This window comes from Diadema antillarum, unplaced genomic scaffold, assembly GCF_040938485.1.
Source record: "Diadema antillarum isolate AM-2024a unplaced genomic scaffold, OU_Dant_1.0 seq00000720_RagTag, whole genome shotgun sequence".
Lineage (NCBI taxonomy): Eukaryota > Metazoa > Echinodermata > Echinoidea > Diadematoida > Diadematidae > Diadema > Diadema antillarum.
Genome location: NW_027271624.1, coordinates 315,226 through 339,231, shown reverse-complemented (window position 1 = coordinate 339,231; position 24,006 = coordinate 315,226). Strand labels below are relative to the sequence as shown.

Genomic DNA, 24,006 nt, shown 5'->3' with positions numbered 1-24,006 from the left:
CGTATGAGAGAGTCACAGCTCATGCACGTAAAAGATCCCGCTTCATTCATTCATCGCAAAGAGCAGGGTGTCTAACCCGGTGAGGTCCTACCCCACATCCAACTGGACCCCATGGAAGACCAGCTTAGTGTAGCTGAATATGGGCTATCCAGCCATCTTCACAGATGGAAAATGAACAACAACAACAACATTAGCGGTGGAATGAATTATAGGGTTTAAAAACACCTTTCTTCTCTCTCTCTCTCTCTCTCTCCCTCTCTATCACCTGCATACACACACACACACACACACACACACACTCTACCCTTTCTCTCTCTACTGGAAAGAACACAGTGTCCCACAGTGTGTTCACAGTGTGGTCACATAGTCGACATGTGAAAAACTCGAATTTAACAGTGTGAAGACGATTTCACAATGTGGTTTGGTTTTCACAGAGTGTTCATATGGTAATGTTCTGTGTCACACTGTGAAGTGATGATTCACAATGTGTTCACATTGTTAAAACGCTCGAATTAAATAGTGTGAAGAGAATTCACACTGTGTTCATAATGTGTTCACAATGTGTTCACACTGTGTTTCTCACACTGTGGGACACTGTGTTCGTTCCAACAGGTTTCCCTCTCTCCCTCTGTTTTGTTTTGTTTTTTTTTTTTTTTTTTTTTTTTAAGGATAAGTCTGCTTGCGCTAAACTTGTTTTTGCTTCTCTCCAGAACAACAAAAATGAGTTTGGCTCTCAGCGGCCCCATCACTTTCCCATCTTACCTGTCCGCAATACGATGGCATATCATGGCCAAGCTGAACCTCACAATATGTTTCCCTCGAAGGCGACCAAATTCTAGATATTATTATCGTTATAAGTTTTTGACGAAATATCTTTCGTTTGGATGACAGAGGGTGCGATTTTTCTTATCTATAATATACTCGTTTGGAATTTATTTTCAATCAATTTGTTTGTTTTGTAGTTGTTTATTCGCTTGTGTTTTTTATTTTCATTAATGTATTTATTTTCAGGAAAAATAAAGCATGCTTCTTTGTTACGCAGAAAAACTCTCAGTTAACAGTGGTAAAGATGATTTCAAAATATATAACTGACAAGAACAGCTCTCCTTCAGTCGACTTAAATCATCAATGTCATCTTAAAAACAAACACACAAACAAATAAACAGATGTACATTTCCAGAAGCTTGCAAGTACTCTTCAAATTATTGCATCCAATTAGGAAGATAAACATACCGTGAAATACATCTTCAAGCCGAAAGTGAAGATTTTCTCTTTTTTTTTAAACACTGGGAAGGCAGCACCTCCACGAAACGCTCTGTCTGAAAACGGTCTCTTTCCAAGTCGCCTTCTTCTTCGGATATTAATCATTGTCGGAATCTCTTTCGCCCTCGTGTATTTCTCGTCTAATAATATATGTTGAAACAGGCGATCCATCGCGATCGAGTTCTACGCCTTCATTCTTTGCCAGCCCGTGAATAAAATGAATCGGGGAGTCGAATTCAAATCGTGCATATTTACGGTCAAAATTCTGACCTGAATTTTCTAGAATCCCTCAAGGGTGAAGGCTGCTGCAAGGATCAATCAAAGCGTCCCTATCTCTTCTTCACCTGTCTCGATTCTCGCTTCTGGATTGTTACAAAAGTCAATTTACGTTTTCAGTAAACCACGGTATCAATAGCAAAAAGGTGAGCGCATACATCTACTATTGATATTACGGAAGAGTCAGCATTATTACTGTAGAATTCCAAATTTTAGTCATCGTTGTGAGAACACCCCAGTGGCAATAGACTTGACACGAAATCAGCAGCAAGAACCAAACATCACCTAGCTATTGTAACTCTCGATGACACGTGTCTTTAACTCTCTAAGTCTATCAACTTCATTCTAGGCTGGTGTTGTTGTTTAATTTTTTTTGTCTATTAATGCAATACAGGACAGCTAAATAATTAAAGATATTGTTACATCATGGCCAAGATGTCTTTGATTCAAAAAGTACAATCACACGAATAGAATGGTAGGCTACATCAAAATCAGACACAAAATGGGCAAATGAAAAAATAAGAACGAAATTACATTTTTATGGTCTTTCGTATTTTCCACGAAACAGAGATATTAGGAACAACCCCATACAACATAGTACGTATATATTCAAAGAGGCGATGACGTCATAATTTGACATGTCTCTTACTAACCTGTGCATTAATCTTGACTAACTTTCCTTTTTGACATGAACCCAGTGAGAATAAGTTGCATCATCAGCCCCCCCCCCCCCAAAAAAAAAAACGTTTGTAGTCGTGTAGTCGTGTAACAACGTTGCAACGACATTTAATTTCAAGGGGTATAAGGGTTGTATAGTTGCTAAAGTATTTACCAACACAACACGGCTTCAGTTGGGTAACGACAAATATTCGAAATATTACCCCCCCCAAAAAAACAAAAAAACAAAAAAAACAAAACAAAACAAAACAAAAACAAAACAAAACAAACCCCCCCCCCCAAAAAAAAAAAAAACCCAAACAAACAAAGAAAAGGTACGCCGACGGTATTGCAATCAGAGAACACATCTGATCGTGGTTGCTACGCAATATTTTATCAATAATCGACAAATCGGGCCATTTTTTATTTGTTTTGTCTAAAGATATTTTATTCTTCATCGATGACACAAAGATTGTACAAAACAGAATTAAATATCTTAAATTGGCTTCCATGATTATTGCAATTTGATAATCATTTCGCAATCATAACCGATGGAAGTGATTTCTGCAGAAGATATTGAAAGGGACAGCGAACTGCGGCTTGCTATGTTTGTTGTAATCGTATATTCTAAGGTTGTGATTGAGGAATAATGCATACCTTAAATGCAAAAGTGCTCTCTTTTGTCAAAGCAATTTATTCATACTTACGATAGATCACACAACTTCTACTCTCTATGGGAGAGATTTTGATTTCTTCACCTCGCTGGTTCTACCTTATCCAATACTTCAACTATTTCTGTGTCTTCTTCAGGTATTGCATAGGGCTTTACGTGATGTCTAGCTTACTTGTGCTGATTGTCGAGGCAGTGAAGTAGTCATGACACCGCAATGCGACACGTTTATCTTTCCTTATGATTAGTTGCTTTGTTAAATATGTGACGTTACAAAACGAACATCGCCCACCTGAGTAATGGAATACGAGAGAGAGGCGTATTTGTTGTAACAAAGCAGCATGTGAGACTGAGATGATCCATTTGGGTTATTGGTGGCCGACCGTAGGCCATATCCATTACGTCGTCTTCATTTACACCTACCTCCTTCACCTTGCTTTTATCCGCGCTGCTTAAGTAATTGGAAATCTCCAGCTTGAAGGAGATTATGGAACTTTTAAGCAGAAAATGAATTTTCTCCTTCTCTCTCTCTCTCTCTCTCTCTCCTGCTTTTTTTCTGCTGTTTGTTATTTCTATGCATGAAATCGTTACTTAGGCAGATGTCAGTCTGATCTACATAACTGCATGCAACATTAGCGAAATGCGAGGGCAACTTTTTTTCATCAAGGTTTGAAAGGATACAAAATACAGATATACTGTTCGAGTTTCCCTTCCATTCTTTTCATCGCTGGGTTAAGCGAAAATTATAATTCAGATAGACGAATATTTGTGTTATACTATCCGTTCTGTTGTTTGTTTGTTTGCTTGCTTATTTTTGTATAGTGGAATTTCCATTTGTTTCGGTGTTCAGCTGTACACGGATGGGTGAAACAACATGTGGAGGGACTAACAATTCTCGTTGCACGAGAAGAAAAGTACAAAGATGAATGGGTCACGCTGCATCAGTCAAACTGTGGGAAACATCCAAATGATGGATCACAAACGGTATGAAATACTCCACGAGCTAGCCCCATTCGTTAACACACATCTTGTGTTCTAGCAAGGTTGTGCTCTATGCAGATGGAAGAAGAGGAAGACAGAGTAAGATAGACAAGAAGTGTAAACAGATAGAAGAGAGTGATAGATTGATGAATTAGGAGGAGGATAGAAAGATAGGCAGAAAGAAAGAGGGCTGGAAAGAAACAAAGAAAAGTATGCGTTCAGAGACAAACGCCTAGACCCATCTATAACTCAGAAACGGTAAAAATACAGACCATCAGATTTTGAGAAAATTGGCTTTGGGGTTCAAATGAAGTCAAGCGTTTAACATAAGGTTTAGATGTCAATTCTAAGCACCATAAAACATCTTTATAACTCAAGATTTGGGTTACAGAGTCAAGCTGCATTCATTAACGATAATGTGTGGAGCTCCTATGCCGTGCCTCCAGCCACATCATTTCCTTGTGTCTAAAAAGACTTACGTCCCATACCTAGTGAAAAGGGTCAGTAATGATAATCTTTTGGGATATCAAATTGATAAATGGTGCTACAACCGAACGAAGATATAGGTCTATTGATATGGCTACATGCGCGAGGATCATTGTGGAAGGCATGAAAATGCGACTCGATTTCACAATGTGTGACGAGGAAGCATCTGCTTTTTTGTAGGTTTTCCCGCACATTATCTTAATTTCCCAGTATGGATGTCACGTACTCTAGCCTGATTTAAATCCATTCAATATCATGTAATATTATCTATAATCTATGTGCACTGAATTTTCAAATATTTGTTACTTTTCACTGATCTCTAGGTGTTTGTTACAAAATTGTGTGGAAACTCAATAAATGAAATTAAATGAAACGAAGGAACAAAAAGTTAAGCCTTATTCAATTTGACAATAAATAGGAACAGGTGAAACAAAGCCGATGTCATCACAGTCACAAAAGATTGTATCTTGTTTTGTAACAAGAATTGTAGTCATAGTCACTGCATCTGTCCAATATCAAATGTGTTACCAAACCTCTCTCTGTCTCTCCCTACATTTTCTCGTTCGACGTAAAATGGAGGTACATCACATGCATAGATTTCATTTTGTACATCACCTAGAGTGTTTAACTGATAGCCTGTGGTTCCTGTGTAAAGTGTACAAGGATTTGATAATTTTGCAGGGAATGGGTTAAGATTCTTCTCTTTCCACTGTCCTTCATGCTCACCGTCTGTTACTTGACTTTTTATTGTTGAACTTTCATCACATTTATTTCATCGCTAGAACAGCTCGCACAGTTATTAATTCCTGATACATAACAGAGGCCCGAACGCGCAATGAACACTTTGAATTACTTTGTCATCTAAAAGCTTTCGAAGGCCAGATGCTCCAAACAGAATGTTGCAGTCATAAATTTCGAGGGAAGTGTTTGCAAGATTCCATGTGATTTGCAGATAACATAGATATTTTCCCCCCCTGGCTATAGGTAAACTGAGCTAACTACTCAGTGTTCATGTAATTTACCATTAAAGGGATAGTACAGTATTGGTGGAAATGAGAATTGGGCTTTTAACTTTTTGTGAGATACCAAGAAAACACTTATGAAATAGTACAGAGCATACCATTTTAAGAGGAATTCAAAATTTATTTGATGAAAATCGGGTTTGGAATGACTGAAACATCCAAAAACAAAGTATTACAAAGCGATCGTAATAAAATGTGGGTCCCACACTTTATTGAATCGCTCTGTTTTGGATATCTCAGCCATTTCAAAACCAATTTTAATCAAATAAACGTTGAATTCCTCATGGAATTACATGTTCTTTCATATTTCATAAGAGGTTTCTCATTATCTCACCAAAAAATGTTAGAAACCTGAAATTAGGTCTCAACCAAAACTATACGATCCCTTTAACTTATTTTTATATGCGTGATCTTTTGACCTTCGCATATAGGTTGCGCGACACACGTCTCATAAAGTTAACATCTTCTCTTACTCGACGACAGAAAATAAGCCTAAGGACATGACCAAAACTCATGGGAGCCTATTCAAAGTATTGCGGTGGAGATGGAACAGATCCTTAGTGGATGAGGTTTATATATTATTGGTAGCTTTGTAGATTATCATGTCTACTAGAGGAAAAAATAAGGTTTCTATCTCACAGAACAGTCTAATTATAAAATGGACACAAAGGCCTACTACGAGTAACAGTTTTGATGAATACTCTCAAATTCTCACAAAATTTCCACGGTTTTCACAAGTTGTAGATGATGAACAAGCAAACACTTTCTTCAGATTCTGTGTTTCAATGGACTAAAACTGCCTCCAAGTTTTGACGTTGGTCTTACTAGAATTATGTTGTTAGTTGCTTCGGTTAACATTCCCCATCTCCACGATTTATAGGGGGGGGGGCAGATGACATGCAAGACAGGGAAACGAAGTCTCAAAGGCAAGTACATGTAGAAAAAAAGACAATATTGTAAAAACTATGGAACCACACACGCACATGCAAACCGTGACAGATAGCATCCAGGTCGCACGAGTACCAGGTCTCTTGTCATTACAAAACCACCTGTACACGATCATATTCCATGGTGTTTCCCATACAAGCACGGGTAATGCGATGCAAAATCAATTCAAGGAAAAGTTCCATCAGGAGGAGTTAATGGCGTTTGGTGTTCAAATCTGATGGATCCGACGAATCATGATTTTTATGGTTCATGTGATTCAACCAGTTGACAAAGAGCGCAAAGCTTAAAGGTACTCATTACCATTGGGAACAGTGATTGGAAAATGTTCGAGATATCACAGTTGATGCATATTATGTGTAGGTCAGTTGTATCACAAAATATCCTACCATATACAAATTTCGTAATAAAGCCTAAAAGATAAGAAGATGTTGCTATTTTTTCCACTAAACCATATTACTGTATATAGACGGTTTAGTCTACATATCTTTATTGTAATTATTGTTCACATTTTGTATATTCAACAATACTTAACATTGATTACACTGACTCAAAATTTTACATTGGTTGTTTCTATCCCTAACTCACATTTTAGGACTAGCTTGAAGAACTAAAGCTGGGTTTTTGTTTCATCTACAAAATAATGGTAAAAAATGTCTTTCAGGTGAAATATTTTCTGTTTACTCCACATCTATGAGAAGGATGAAGACGATCTATTCTTCAGCTTACTTCGTATCCATTCTATAATCATTGCTAGCATCATCAATTTTGTTGTCATGTGATTTTATGTTTTCTCAATCCGAAACCTGCTACTCATATAAAAAGTTCTGTTACACACTACTACTTTCTTCCTATTTCTCTATCATTAAGTTACATATTGTTATTGTATTATCTTTTTATATTATCATTTTATCTATCTATTATGTTATTATATTATCATTATATTATTCAACTGTTGTACGGGTCAATAAATATGATCCATAGTTAAGAGGTCTGTAAATATATACATATGTATATATGTATGTATATAGAGTACACAGTTACTTTTTACACATCTTCATAAGAGAAAACCTTTTAGTAACAATTAATGTGACTATAAAACCAGAGAAGCTGAATGTGTATGATCATATTACTCTCTTATTTCAGCGCGAAAAGCAGAAAACTTTCTAAAAAAACCACGATGAATTCTCCACGAGCAAATGTGATACATTTTTTTTGTTTATGTTTGCCTTTAAGAAAGTTAGGCCTATGATTTGGGTGTGAGATGGGGGATTGCAGATTTTAACTTTTTGCGAGATAATTATAAACCACTAATGAAATACCAAAGAGTATACAGTTCTAAGAGGAAGTCTAAGTTTATTTGATGAAAATTATAAAAAAACCAACTAAAAACAAAGTGGTCCTAATGAAAGGTAAGGCTTTTATTAGGACCTCTCTTTTTTTTTGATACCTCCTCTTCGAAATGAATGCGTTTTCATATTTCATAAGAGGTTTCTCATTATCTCACAAAAAAGTTGGAAAACTGAAGCCCCTTCTCAATCCAAACTACACCATCCCTTTAAAGTTGGAAACCTGAAGCTCCATCTCAGCAACTACATGATCCCTTTAAAGTTGCAAACCCTTAAAAGTCGGAGGATGGAGCCCCATTTCAAACAAAACTACATCATCCCTTTGTGATCCCTTTAAAGTCGGGGATGGAGAAACTTTACCTTTGAAGAGCGGGCAAATCTTCCAGACTCCGAGACCACCAAGACTGAGGAGCTGACCCAGGGACGTCTCGAAGAGGAACACCGGGATTCCAGCAAAGATCAGGGTCAAGAGGTACGGCACCAGGAAAGCACCTGTAATGATAACGAGACATCAGGATCATTGCTACATAATGATATCACTTTATAGAAGAAAAAGCTTAAGATCCGCATATAATCATATGAATGCACATATATCACTTATTTGTTTATCTGTCTTCGCAGACCTACAAATTTACAGTAGTATTTCTAAATTATTGTTTTCCGTCCGATTTCTACTATTGTGCTATTAGAATTATAAAATAGGGCGGTTAGTTAATCAATCACGATCCAAAGGACCCCGGTTCGATTCCCTGGTCCCACTGAGCAATGAGAGGCAAAACACTCTGTCCCTCGGATAGAACATAAAATGGAGGTCCCGTGTGTGAGAGAGTCACAAATCATGCACGTAAGAGATCCCGCTTCATTTTATTCAACGCAAAGAGCAGGGTGTTTAACCAGGTGAAGTGGTCCTGCCTTACATCTAACTGGACCCCATGGGAGACCAGCTATTGCAGCTGAGATACGGACTACATTTTATTGAAACTTATGTGATTCAAAGTTCCTTAAAATAATATGTACTCATGTAAGCGTTATGTATATTATTTTGTATTACTTTAAATGGAAATAAAATCATTTTGAATTTGAATTTGAATTTGACTATCCAGGCATCTTCTCAAATGGAAATGATACAAACAAACAATTAACAAGTCTGTTACGCATCTCAGTTCTTAACGAATCAGCAGTTGTTTTTGTTTTTTGTTGTTTTTTTTAACACAGAATGATAGATGAGATATTGAGGAAGAAGCTGAGTATGGACATATTTTATCACTTTGTATTCCTCTACGCATGAACGTTTTATTTGGAAAAGCCACACGCAACTGTTATCGCATGTCGGATTATTTGAGCTTTCTCTCTACCAGCGGCCTGATTCTACTTCAAGAGATTGTACAGATGGCCTTCGGTAATGATCGTGAGAACGGACTCGACAAATAAATGTTTCAATCCTGAGTTTCGATACACGTGGTCCACCCCAGAATGAATAGAATCCTTCCTTTCCATAGCCCCTCCTACATTCCCCAACTTATTCCCAGCTTATCGCACACACCTACATCGTTATAGACATGCACACACACACACACACACACACACACACACACACACACACACACACACACACACACACACAAACGCACACACACACACACACACACACACACATGGTCATTGCATATGATATTTACAAATTTCATATCGATGGATTTCTGTCAAAGTTCAGGTCTCCTGGTGGGCAGAATTGTGGCAAAAGATAAACATTTGCAATGTCAACCGGCTGCTCCCCAGCTCACCACGGGACGACTCCTGCCGACCCCGGCACTCCCCCGTGCGGCATTGGTAAATCAATGATATCTATAATCCAATTTATCGAATCACCCATTCTAACGGGATGTCTTCAAACGGGGAGTTGACAGATGATGGACTCTGCTTTCATCCCCGGATCGTTCGAGAAAGGTAAAGAATCGGAAGGCATTTGGACAATATTTGCACCTCGAGGTAAACAAATAAAATAATTCATCTAGACGCGAGTGCTTCACAATTTGTTCTCACGGAAAATTTGAGACAAAATTGGTCTCGCCTGCATCGCTTCTCTGAAAAAAAAAAACCACACAAACTGAAAAGGTTTGACAAGAGAGAAAGGGGGGGGGGAGCTAAACGACGAGAGAGGGAGAGAGGGGGAGGGGTGGAGGGGTAAGGGAGAGAGAGTCACTCTGACGTCTGAAGTTAGTGTACATGATAGCACCAGGTGAGTCAACAAGCTAGTATCTAATGACTGTGGTCTGTTTGGATTATTGTCCAAGTAACTGTGAATTGTGTAGCTAACTTCAGCATATCGGTTCTACGTTCTCTTAGCGTGGAATGTTGTTAGAAAAAACTTGGTGTGATCATAAAGTACTGAAATCATCTTCGTGTTGGTTTTGGAAAATATTTCTTCCATCTAAGAGCATAGTGGAAAGACTTCTGAGACATTCGGACATGAATTCACAAAAGCCTCCTCGCATGAAACAAAATGGTCAAATACTAAAGCACTTTCAAATATGATTGCTTCGCTTTCAAGTTACCGATGTATAAGATGTGTCGATAATCTATGCAGAGGTTTACTACTGTTGACAAGTGAGGAAAAACCTTGATGAGTGAAAAAGTTGGGAATATGTGTTACCGAGTTCATACTGCGTAATCTCAAATTCATAGACACCCCAGCACGGTTTATACATGTATCATGAAATGCTTAGAAGTTCGCTGGTGACAACCCATATGGATAACAGTTCTATGGGTCGGACTTCCCCTTCCTACATGATCTCTCCCCCCCCCCCCCCCCCCCCTCCTTTCCCCCGCCCCCTTTCTCACTCACATGTGGAATCGTGACAGTAATACTTTGGAGAAACGATTTATGGCGTATAAGAAACTGCACTGAATTGTAATCTTTATTTGCGCTACCCTCGAAGAGTCAAGGTCGAAAATATGGAGTCAATCATGAATGCAGAGAAGCGAGTCTCTGGAGAACAGGCAATGTTCAGAAAGAATAAAATACCATTACTGTGCAGGTCTTTTCTTTTCCTTTCTCTCTGGTTACTCCAGGGAGGAAAAAAATGAATTGAGATGCATGATGTTTGTTTATGAATGGAGAAAGATCTGTTGAGAAGAAAATGCTGAATTCAGCGTTTAGTTTGCCGCGGTGAGAATGATGTTGGTCAACATTTGGTTTCAAGACTATATTGATCCTCTGATGTACTGAAATTCCGCGCAGTTGTGTTGTGGACGAGGGTATTCATACCATTTATTTGGGGCAATTACCTATTTACCTTTGCAAACGCTCGATTTGCTCCCTGATTTGTTGTACATTTTCATACAGGTGGTAACATGAACGCATAAAATCATTCCAAAAGTTTACAATTTTTTTTTTCCTGTGATCGGTTGGCAGGTTTCGATTTCTTCTCTTATCATCTGTCATAATCTACTCATAGAGTTTGTCATAGCACTTTGATAATAGGGTATACACTATATTAAATTGTGAGCATAGCCAAATATTAGGGCTTACACTCAACTTAATCTGGTGGAAGAGATGCTATGCAGATATTTTCTTTCTAACAACAATCGTTGCGATCTATGACAAACCAATAATAGGTTGCTGAAAATCATCCTAGTGATGGGTTCGGTAGATAAAACGAGGCAAATCTTCTGCAAGGCTGAATTAATACAATACAGAGCACAGTCGTGATAGGCCATTGTCAATCGTATTCTCCGATTAGTACACATAATGTATAGGCCTACTGGAAATGTGTGTCGCTGAGGTGAAAATAAATGAGTCATACACTTACGATTATGAGAGGGTAAGTCTACGATACTATACGTCATATTATAACCAGGTCTATCAAGAGACACGTTCACTTCAGCACAGACAGAGCTTTTCGATATCTCATAGAGAAAAAACAAATCACTCTGTCTATCTTCCAATATTCCTATTACGCAACTCTGACGCCAGTGAGATATAATGATTACGGTATAAGTTGTTAAAATGATCTGAGATATCATGAGATATTATCCAAGAGTCGTCACGCATCGAGCAGTTGGGCGAAAAACACATCATGTCATGACAAAAACAAGATGTCCTATCGAGAAAGATCTCTTGCCTGACTTCCAAAATGTTTCTACAAAGCGGTATCCTTTTCCAGCAGGTTTCTTATTTCTATTTCCATTGATCTACCGAGTGACTTGCTATTGAAAAGAGGAATGATTGGAACAAGGACGTTAGATCGTTGATGCAATACGCTATTCTTGTAGTTTTAGTGGTTGCGATGACAACTGCACAACGATAAATTTGCTGAATTTTATTATTTTTATGTTACCATTGACTGACTGAATATCACCATTGCTAAAATCTTTACGAAACTATTTTATGCAGAATATTTAACTGATTAGGTGAACTGCGATAAGATAGGCCTACACAGCTTCAAGAAAACTGTTTGACGTGAACAAAATAGGTCAAATCTTAAGTGGAAAAGAGGTTGTGATCTAAATCTCTAAATCTTCCACAGACCGCGGAAAGCTTGAAAACATATTTCAAGTTTTGTGATTGGAAATATATAAAATACACAACAGCTGTAAGCATATTATACGCTTTTATCGTGCCCTTTCTCTTGTTATTTTTATATTCGATATAACCAATCCTTTCATATTCGTTATTCAATTCTCCCATAGCAAAATATCTATGGATAATAAGTTGTCGTATACGAAGAAAACATCAGATAACAGCATAACCAGAAAGAGGCCCTATTGTCGAAAAGGCGCCATTTTACAATAGATCCCATTAAGTATCACTTTACCAACTGATTGCACAGCACGTCGTTCTAACCGACCGATGTCTTCCATCACTCTTTTTAACGAATTCAACTCTGCGCGCTTTGCCCCGATTATCGCAAATAGCCATCTAATCCATCGAAATTGATATCGAACTATTGTCAAAAAGCGCGGGAGAGCACGAGGGAATAGGAGACTGGAATCCCCTCTCCAGTTGGCCATTCAAAAACGTCACTGATATATCACTTGGGCTCAGTAAACCGATCAAGAACACTCGATCAGGGGCTGAGGAAAAAGACATTGGTTCAATTACAAAACTGTAACGCACAATGCTGCGGTTGAGGCCACATTATTGTATAACTGAAGTAACGACATTAGACGATTTTCAAACTGTCGAGTTGTTATTGGTTTTGATTGATTGTCAATCCTCCACGAAACGAATGAAATTCACTGCACCATGTCAGATTTCACCGTGTGCAAACTCGACGACTATTATTTTAAATGAAATTTTGGAAAATTACATGATATAAACATGACTTTTGAAAAGATCTGCTTATGCCGACATGAATAAAATCAGTGATTTATTACGCTGCAAGTGAGTGGTGTTTAAAAAAATCTTCCCATAAAGGCAGTGTAACAGAACTGCCTCATGAATGCATGAGAAATTTCAACAAAATATTCCATACATTCATGTTGCCGCCGATTGTGCCTCCGTACACCGGTTTGTACCGAAATGGCGTCACGTCGCGTTGATCGGAACCTCACAATGTATCCATCCTCCTCTCCCAACGGTTTTTCGGAAAAAGATTTCCTCGTCTTAGATAATTTCAAATACATTTGCCTGACCTATTTCACCAGCCTGTCTCGCAGTCAACCATTTGCAATGTAATAAGAGATGCATGCCCACTGTAAGGTGACAATGTGACATATGTATGTCCATTTCTAAACATATAGGTATCTAAATAATTGATAAATGTTGAAATAACATGAATGTACTATAACCTTTGACCTGCAAAATGTCATCACGTTTGCTGTCATCTTTACACATGTGTCAAATTTTAGCAGAGACTTTAGGTCGAATACTCCTTGGGTTATTCCATGATCAGGGATTGCTTGGAATAAACTGACCTTTAATTCCGACTTCGCCTAAATTGAAAATGTGATCAAATCGTCATGCCATAACACGTCTTGATGAAACCTATAACGTTGTTTATGTTTTGCATTAAAGAATATACCTTTGACGTACACCCATGACCCGTAGCTTTACATCAGAACTGCCCAAATTTTCCTAAATGAATAGCACTGTCGTTCAAAGTCCATGTCCAAAAGTTTGAGTATAATCACATGAAAAAAAAAAAGAATTCAGGATCTGGTCACGAACATTGGCCTAATGATTTTGATTGCATTTTCAGCAACTTTGATTCCTTTATTGACCTCGGTTTGTGTGCATCTCATGACGCAGGCTCCATTCCCTTGACATTCATTTTCAAGTCCAAGTACAAGAAATGTAGTTGCCTTATTCGTTCAGACGCGTTTGGTACAAGTTAATGCGTATACGTTTGAGATCAATGATGTGTAGAGAGTGTGTAATCAGCAGGACTTTCTGTATCTATTTAGTGTGTGCGTGGTGGTGGTGTGCATGCATTGAGCCTGTACGAAAAGTGACAAAGAGCAAAAGGGTGCGTGTAAGAGGCGGTGGAAGAGGGAGAGTGAATATCGCACCCTTATCACATGTGTATTTGATTTCATTTGATTCGATTTGATTTGATTTGATTTGATTGATTTATTCTCTGTATGACCATCACTTTACTATTCGTTATTTTCAGCAGTTTCATCGAACATAATATACACATAGGGGTTGCCTATATGAAGAGCTTATTTGCAAAAGGGGCTAGATCCAATTTTAATGAAAATTTAGTTATTAGCATCCCCACACAGAATTCCATGTGAGTTAGTTACATCGAAAATTTCAACTCCAGACGACCGTTTGATTAGAGATTGTTGCAAAATTAGATTTAGATTTTCCATACACTTGTGTACAAATTCTCACAAACAAACCAATTTTTCTCCAAAGTACTAAAAGTGGATCTAGCCCCTTTTGCATATAAACCCTTCATATGGTGCTACACACCAAGGTTATTTCCTGCAATTTCAACTACTTTCATTACAATACATTACATCTGTGACATGATTACATGCGTTACAGATTTCCATACATAACGGTTGTGGTAACCAATGATACATAGCTTTGATAATATAACAAGGAGGTCCAACATGATGCTCGTGGAAGAGAAGGATAAGAAGAGAGAGAGAGTGAGAGAGAGAGAGAAAGAGAGAGTGAGAATAAGAAAGACAGGGAGGTGATAGAAATATCCCGATAGTCACTGCCTCGCAATACATTACAGTGCAGTGGCGGATCCAGGAATTCCGTAAAGGGGGGGGGGGGGGCGTAAAAATATTTCTGGTGCCATTTCCGGATTTAGTCATCTGACAAGCAAAAAACCCGCAAGTGCCCCCTTCATTTTTCTCTTTATCCTTTTATTTTCAAGGGGGGGGGGGGCTGGCGTGCCCCCCCCCCCCCCCCATCCGCCACTGCAGTGATGTATTCATGTACAGCTTGACATAATAATAGTGGTGCTATTGTCAAGTAAAAGTTATCTGCATTGAATTTAAGAAGAAACAGCAACTAAGAAACACACACAATTCAAGATAGTATATCGGCCTAGTAGGCAATGGCAGGGAAGAGCATTACTTGGTTGATATAACAAGAATAACAAACAACAGAGTGAGGCGAAATGTATCCTACAGTAAGAGGGGCGCAATATAGGCACAGGCTGGTGCTATGTATTGTGAGAGAACATTTTATGATTTACCCCATGATATTATCCTCTGTGATAGAATCTAGTTCTATTCATGTGTGTATGTATATCACTTTTTCCTTCGATACCAATACTTTTTTGTAACCATCCTATCAAATTTTCTTTTTTTATATACTGTGCATTTTCTTGGCAATTCATTCTTGTGACTGTTAGACATGAATATTTCAATAAAATATGTAAGTCATTTGTACCATGCTCCTTCTTGATAGATTGAGTCGTTAGAGTAAATACAGGTGTATTTGAGGTTTGAGTGAATCGTTCTGTTTGATGTTACAGAACCAAAGCAGGATGGTATCCTGGCAAAGAAATTTGCAATAGGTTCAACTGTAAGTCTGCATGTGTCATTGAAGGTCCAGTTTTCCTTCTTTTTTTTTCGTTGTGGTCATGGTGCCAATGCATTTATGTTTTATTTGCTCTTTATAGCCCCGCAAATCTAGATGGGTGGAATTTCCATAGTAAGCCCCAAAAGCTGTCTTGACCTTTGAGCGTAAAATGAGAAGGTGAGAAAAAAAAAGTCCTATGTGTAAATGTGACCAGACAAATTAAAAAACATTGCGACCAGGAGGCACCTTCCTGTTCGTGCCCTTCAAAACAGATGTGTGTTGCGATGACATGATTCATGCTGCTAGAAAGTGTTTAATCTTGTGAATGAAGCATGCATGTTCACATCTACCGAAATTACGCCTGAAACACTTCTTAGTATTGTGAAATCAACAGAACACCGACGAGTTATTATAAGATGTTATAGTGTTTCTTTCATTGAGTATCATAGTACACCGGGTTGAATATTTGCCTGATCGATGATAATGATTATGATCATATTCATTCAGTATGATCATAATCATATTCAATCCGATCGTTTGGGTTGAAAATCGAAACGATCCATTAAAACAATGTAAAGCTACATTCAACACGTAAAAATAATCCATTACACAATAGAGATGTAGCACCATGCACACCTCACACACGAATGAATACAAAAACTTATAAACACTTTTGCATAGGCAGTAGATAATACCCCAAATCGTAATAACACCAACAAATTGTGTATTCAATGCATGATTTATCACATGGTTGGTGTTTAATCATGTCCCTTGAACAACTGAGGACACGAGTTTGTCCACAGTCAGCAAATACATTTTCATGATAAGTATGATCCAGATTTGCCAGTGTATTTTATGTAACTCGCGGCCCACAATACAAAAACAAGCACCACGAGCAATGAGTAGTTCCTACATAGAAATACGTTCAACTTTCCATTAGTCATGTTTCTCAAAGCCATTAGCGGAAAAGAAAGAGTGGAGGCAGCGTTCTCGGATTAGAGACGCCACAAAATGTGTGTGTGTGTGTGTGTGTGTGTGTGTGTGTGTGTGTGTGTGTGTGTGTGTGTGTGTATGTGTGTGTGTCTGCGTGATCAAATGTTTGCATCAGTATAGCGAATAACACATTTGTCTGTTTACAATGATGCAAACATAAGTCACACATGAGAAATCGTCTTGACCACTATCAGTCAATTCATGACATAAATGCGAACAACATGAATATCAGGGCACTGTTTTATGAAGAGTTAGAATTGATGATAATATATAGTTGATTTCTGTCTATGGAAGCTTGCGCAGTAAGGGAATTTACAATCGATTATATCTTTTGATAAAACGGGGCCCAGGTTGACACCACGACCGAACATCAAAATGCTGACAGAAGGATAGAAAGCTGAAAGCCATGAGAGGACCATAATCATCCAGAAACATATTTGCAAGGAGGAAATTCATGACTCAATATACAAATCGCCATTATGTACATAATGAAATTTCTTTCTACATATTTAATATGCCTCAAAAACAAAGCAGGAGTTTTCACCAATAACGCTGTAACACTGTCTTCATTTTGTAGTGAGGAGATCTAAATCTCGTCTCTTCGAAACCTAACACCTCTTAGTTTGAACCAATAAACGAGACCAGTCACCCTCAACCAAATTATCGGAGGGAATTGAATTTTCATCTTAAATGTGTTTAGATTGTCATCCCCAGGGTTTCGGCACCTGCTTCGTTGCCTTCTTTCAGACGCTGAAAAATACGCGAAAGAAGAAGAAACACTACTCGGAGACTCTGTGAATTTATCTGTGAAAGCTGGTCTGATTACTTCGTATGTAACCCCCCCCCCCCTTTTGCCATTTTCGATACTTGTTTGTATTCTGTAAAAATTTTTTTTGCAATTGTTATAACTTTCTTACGTTATGTCCAAAGTATATTTGTTTTTGCCATTCATCGCTTGCCTAGGTTATAAGAGCTCACAAAATTCTTTAACAACGATTAAGTTGTCGTCAAAATATTACCGATGAAATAAAAAGAAAGTGCACAAAATAACAGGCTTACTATAGTAGACACAAATTACTGAAAAAAACACTTCCACACATTATCTACTTTAATGATTCACACAATACAAATACAAACTTCTCATCAATGACATTTATATGCCTCTTAATCTTAAAAGCGAAGAGTTCATACCAGTCTTCTCTTCGCACTTGGTACCAGCTTGTACTTTTGTGGAGGCAACTTTCCGTAAAGATTGGTTGATAGTTTACCACTATCTGACACGAAATATGAAGTTTATCCAACTCTTAATTCTTTTTTTATTCCAGTGGTGATATTGGTTGCAAGGACAGTTAAGCAAATTAGCTGATGTGATGATGTCATCAACTTAAAACTCTTCCATTGGTTTCTAGACAAAAAAAAAACAACAACAACAAAACGCTTCAACACTTTCCTTCAATAGTCATCATCAATGTCAAGAAAGAAAAAGAATAAGTCCTTCTTTTTCATTCCATGTAAATACATATCATAAAGTGAAGATTTAAACGTGTGTAAATATATTGGAAATTTGGCAAGCTACGAAATCATCACCATTTTCTATTGCATAATATGTGATCGCTATTTGTGTCATGGTTTGGTGAAAACGTGTGACCCTTTGAAATTTGGTTTGTTTACTTTCTTTTCTACTTATTTTAGCCAGCCTGAATGACGTGTAGAGTTGCGCTTTCAAATATCGTCCACGTTCTAGGTCATTGGAGAAACGGCGTCAATAAGCTATGATTTTTCTTTCTCCAAATACCAACGACATTACTACGCTTTGTATAAAGCCCACAGGGGGAAATGAGGGTATTACGCTACGTCAGAAATACACCATTTATTAACAATCATGGATAAGAGAAAATATTACATTTTCTCTAACCTAGTCATGCTTTCTTTTTTTTTTTCTTTTTTTTTCTTTTTTTGGTCATGAAAGTATTACCTTTAATGGTCTTTAAAGCCCTTTCATAACGAAAAGCTGAACAGGCAAGTAAAACGTATACGTTGTATCAAGAGAGAGAGAGAGAGAGAGAGAGAGAGAGAGAGGGGGGGGGATGCGCAACCGAACTTTTGTTCTACAATGTGCCTTATTTAATGTGAAGAAAAAAGTCCTGTTCCAATTTCATACCATGAAACTTCAGAAATCTGGCGTCGACCCAATCTCTAATGTTTAACGAACTCATGGGCGCATTTCATTCAAATGGTATACCAAACTTGGTACGCGTATTACTCGTCATGGCGGAATCATGCGGTTCCCAGCTTTAAACGGGCTAAATTTAGCCGTACGGTCTTCGACAATCGAAAGCTGGGATTCAAGCTCCTCAAACTCTGGAGAGATTGGTGTGGAGCTCTGCGTTTGGCAAGGATGACTTCTGCAAACAAGGTGATGATTCGGAGACTGCGGCTCCATCGATCAGTGCCACATTCTTTCACTGCCTCCCGTCGATTTGCGCGGATGGTTTCCAATAAAACAAGGAAGAAAAAAGGGGGAAAGTTCCTGCCTCATGGAAAGAAGAACAGTAGGAAAGATCAAACGAGCAGAAAGACACACCTGGTCTTATGGAGGAGAGCATGCAGTACAAAATAACAGCCTACGTAACAGACAAAAAGGAAGAATTGAGCACACAGAAAAATGCACAAGACAGGCAGTGACACGGTGACCAAAGGTTTTATCAGAACTGGTTCTCTTGAAAGTGGGGGGGGGGGGGGGACAGATTCAAAGATCAGGGTGATACTACTAGATACAAACATCAACAGTGTGATCGAAAGAGTTGAAGTCTCGTCGAGTGGTTATGTTGAGAGCATACAACATCACAAGCTGAGAGAAAGGAAGGAAGAAGTACGTCGAGGGTAGTACCACAAAGTGACAGCTACGAACGCATTGCAAAGCATAGAGAATGGAAGAGAGACAATCTCAAATCATGAGGGGAGAGGAAAAGGGGGAGAAAGAGATAGAGGCAGAGGATGATGAAGATGAGAGGGCAAAGTGATTGAATTGCTAGAGATGGAGAAATGGTTTCTCTGGTTGTTTAATCAGCTTGTGCTGGCTAAACTCGATTTCGATCGCTGCAAGTTTAATCAGGCTTCGTTCGATGCGCCGCAAATCGGTTTGTTCTGAGCGATTAGCGACATTTTCTTCTCCCATGGAGGATCCAGGCAAGACGGGGTATAGAGGTCCCCTTTCCACCACCCTCTCCTCCACTCCTCCTCCTTGCTCTAATATTGCCCTTCGTTCTTCGTCTCTCCTTACCGTATTCATCTTTTGATTCTCACTCTCTTTTTCTTAAATCTTTTTTGATAATCTTCTTTTGCTGAGGTATCATCTTTCCTCATTCCGATTTTGCTGTCAGACCCTTTTACTTATACTCTTTATCAATTTATATATCATTTTTTACATGTTTTCTGCCGGTTAATAGTTTGCACCTATTAATGATCGCGTCACCTGTTACAGTAGCTTTTCATCTTTGTTCTTTAAATTTTTGTCAGATATGAAGATGTAATCAAAGAGAAAAATAATCAAGATTGATTCTTCTGCTTTAGGAGCCCCAACCCATTGTTGAAATTGATGAGTAATGTTTGTCTGTTTCTAAGTAAGAAATATTGATTTCCATCTTTGTTGAGGGTTTGACCTGGTTGCAGTTTTGACCTCCTTAATTGGGTATGGGATCGTAACAGGAATTTTGGAGCTAGGAACTTCTCCTTAATTCCAGACCTGCATTCTCATCATACAGCAAACCTTGGCAGTTCCAAAACGACTTTGAGTGTACATAAATAGTGTGATACATATACCCTATTTCATGCTGTCAGTTTGAAGATAAAAACTTACGAAAAAGCCCAATATGCAAATTTGGCATCTTTTTTTTTCTTTTTGTATATAATCTCCAGTGTATACAAAACAAGACTGCTTTCTCATAAAATATCTATAAAATCCCCTTATTCGTCAGACGTATCAAAATAATGACCAATATTTTACTCTACCATCAGTGACATAAATTATTATTAGTGCAAGATAAATCCATAATGTCGTTACAGGTGCATGAATGTTGTGCACTGAGCGAAACACGGATTGCCTCCGAGGGAGCGGCCATTCTTCGAGCACGAAATCCCCCACCGTAGACGGGTAGATGGAGGTTAGAGATTACGAGTCGTGGTTTTTAGTTCAACCAGACCTAGATTCCGCTTTGCGTTCCCAGCTTATCAGCCAACAATAGACATGAACGATGTGACTTTGTTGCGATCTTTTGAAAAAAAAAAAGAACATTGATTTTTCTGTAGGATGCGGAATTCCGGAGGATATGGCTTGTTATAATGTCTCTGTTTTCTGGGTAATCAATACGATATTAATATCCCGCAACTCTGATATCAAATAAAGCGCAGTAAAAAACTCTTATGTAAAACGTTTACTCATGGTTTGTACAAAATAGTCTTGCACAATCTGTATGATTCATATTTCTATTTGTTTCCTTGGTATGTATTCACTAATAAATATGTATAGATATAAATGAATAAACGTGTATGTTTGTATTTCATACATTGTCTCAATGCGACCATTCATAAATCATGACGTTCAGGTGGTTAGGTATTCTACTATCAAAAAAACGGCATTTTTCTCTACGATGGACGGAGTTAAAAAAAAAAAATGTCTCCACATCTTCATAAGATCCTGCCTCCTTGAAGTACATTTTGAGCAATGCCTTTGTTGTCATACACCAGTGATCAATAGATATGTTCAATAAAATATGAGGAAATAAATATTCTATGAGTCCCTCACGGGAGTACGTTTTAGTTGATCTTCCTTGCAGACTGGTTTACGGACAATGTGCTGACGCAAATGGCGCCGCCACTGTCCGTACAGGTACATTATGGTTATTCTAGTCAAAGAATTAAATGGAAAAAGAAACAAACAGCATCTTGTGTGCTACCCTTTAACGCCGATCACTGGGAAATATCTCCCGAGGAACCAGGAGTGGGAGGGGGTATACCATTGCCCTTTGACCCCTCCTTGGAATAAAAAAGAAGACGTTCCGAGGATCCTGTAATGTAGTGTGGGGAATAATCTCGATTCTTTGCCAAGTAATCTATGGTTAGATTCCCTCACTCTGCACTGTATGAACATATTATACTAGGACACCTTCGTATCTGATCCACGATGTTCTTCTTGAATTTGATACAACAATGGTCAGCTGTCAAAACTGGAGTGTGACCATGAAAGAGCCCAGAGGATTTGAGACCAGTTTTAACACTGGTAAGTTTCGCGGGTCGTGCTTCTACATATTGCCTTTATCATTATATGATTTAGCGTATGTATTAACAAAAGAGGATAACTTTTTGTTTCATCACGGAACTCCATGGTTCCATCAGGGGTGGACAGTGGTCCATTAACTGGTCTCATTGTTTCATGGGTTACCATGGTTCCCTACATGAATCATAAAGGCATATCTCTGGGTACTCGACAATAACTGAACTGTACCAGACAAGTTTAAATGCATTATTTACCATTCGCAAATGGAAACAAAAACCTAGCTTTAGTACTTCAAAATAGTTATAAAATGTGAGTTAGGGATAGAAACATCCAATGTAAAAATGTTAATCAGTGTGACCAATATTAAGTATTGTTAAGTACTGTATACAAAATTTGAACAATAGTTTTAATCCATTGTTTCTAGAAAAAACCGTCTACGATTATGGTTTATTGAGAAAAAAAGTGACATGTCAACATATTTTAGGTTTTATTGCAAAATGTTTATATGGTAGGAGGTTTTGTGATACAACTGACCTGCACATATGCATCAAGCGTGATAACTCGAACATTTTTTAAATCACTGCTCCCAGTGGTAAACAGTACCTTGAGCAAGCAAGCGTGTGTGTAGATATGGTATCAAAGTTTTAAACATTGTTAAACCCCGAAAGAGTTGAGAACTTTCACCTTAACTACAGAATAAATGTGAACATAGCTAGCGAACAGAAACGTTACCAAAGTGGTCAAACTTTTTTTTTAACATTTTGATGCTGGGTATAAAGGTAGTGGAATATGAATATTTCGATATTACTTCCTTAGCTGGGGTGTTAGCTACATTTGAACATTAAAACCTGTCATTCTCATCTCGTTCGGGCTGCTAATATTCTGACTTCGAGACATCTTGGGAAAGCTTGAAGAAATTGTTACCTCAAATTGTGTATCAGTCGTATATCCTATACATGGCAAACTTTGAGACTTGTTTATCATGTATAAATCTCTATCGCACGCTTGTTCAAATCACTCTGCCTCGTTTTGCCATCACATCGAACAGTTGGTGTCATTCTCTACGTTACCCTCTCTGACCTATCTCATCACTTGCTACAAACTACCTCCGGCTAAGATAGAGTGTTCCTTTGTAAAGAAAGAAGACGTAGTGGATGACAAGATCCTGTCAAATCATGAGAAAGACCATGAAGACGGTTAAAAACGAGAATTAGAATGACAGCAAGTGAAAAAACCACCCAAAACACGTGGGAAACCTGTTTGAATGTGCCAGAAATGTCTCATACATGTCAATGGTTTCACTGTGTGTGTTCTAAGGATGACAGTTCGCAATTGTGGCTAGCTGTCATCATAGGATAACCTGACGTCATCTATATCCACGTGGTTCTCTGTAGTTCACCATATTCAAGAGCTGGAATATCTTTGAGAATAATTCCAGAAATCGTTATCTTTTTCTCTCTTGTCATTTTATGCTTGCTTCTTATTTCTTTTTAGGGAGTCAGTTTGTGTTTCAAACAAAGAAAAAAGTTCGCCATATTTAAGTGTTTGAATGTTTGCAAACATCTTTCAAAAAAAAAGTTGTCTATTACTCTTTTGTTTTTCTTGATGAGGGGTGGGGATAGAGCGGATGGAATCCGTATCCTCTTACATTGTTTAGTTAAATGCGTATTCTTTGTATTCTTTCGCACCGTTTCGTATTGCAGGTGTGGCCTTTTGTTGACCTCTTTTACGAAGTCTTCCACTCAGCCTCTAGCGGTTGAGTTCTCTTCGAGGAACCTCGATGTTTCTTGGTACAGTTAAGGTATTCCATCTCGGCGGGACACTCGATTGAATTCGACTGACAGTGCCTGGCTGAGACATCAAACGGAAGCAGTTTATCCAATTAATGGCCAGAAAAAATCGAAGAAACATGGCAGGGGATTTGGACGTGGGCGGAAGTGGTGGTGTATCAAGACCTCAGTAGTGTGGACTGGTTAGCTATCACGGTGCGTGAAAGGGGTGACAAGTAAATGTTAAAACAATACTGGATAACTCGTATATAAGAGTAGAAAATTTAAACATTTTCAGGAGGGTAAGGAAATGTAGGTTAAACTCTC

The 24,006-nt window shown here is 38.2% G+C and overlaps 1 protein-coding gene across 1 annotated transcript in view; it reads right to left on the bottom strand.

Annotated features, from left to right (window-relative positions):
* Positions 1 to 7,812: 7,812 nt before the first annotated feature.
* Positions 7,813 to 24,006, bottom strand: part of LOC139738091 (sodium- and chloride-dependent glycine transporter 1-like) — a 49,991-nt gene continuing 33,797 nt past the window's right edge. The window contains exon 2 of the mRNA XM_071648754.1: positions 7,813 to 8,141. Coding sequence (XP_071504855.1) covers positions 7,906 to 8,141 — 236 coding nt within the window. The 3' untranslated portion in view covers positions 7,813 to 7,905. The remainder of the gene's footprint in view (positions 8,142 to 24,006) is intronic.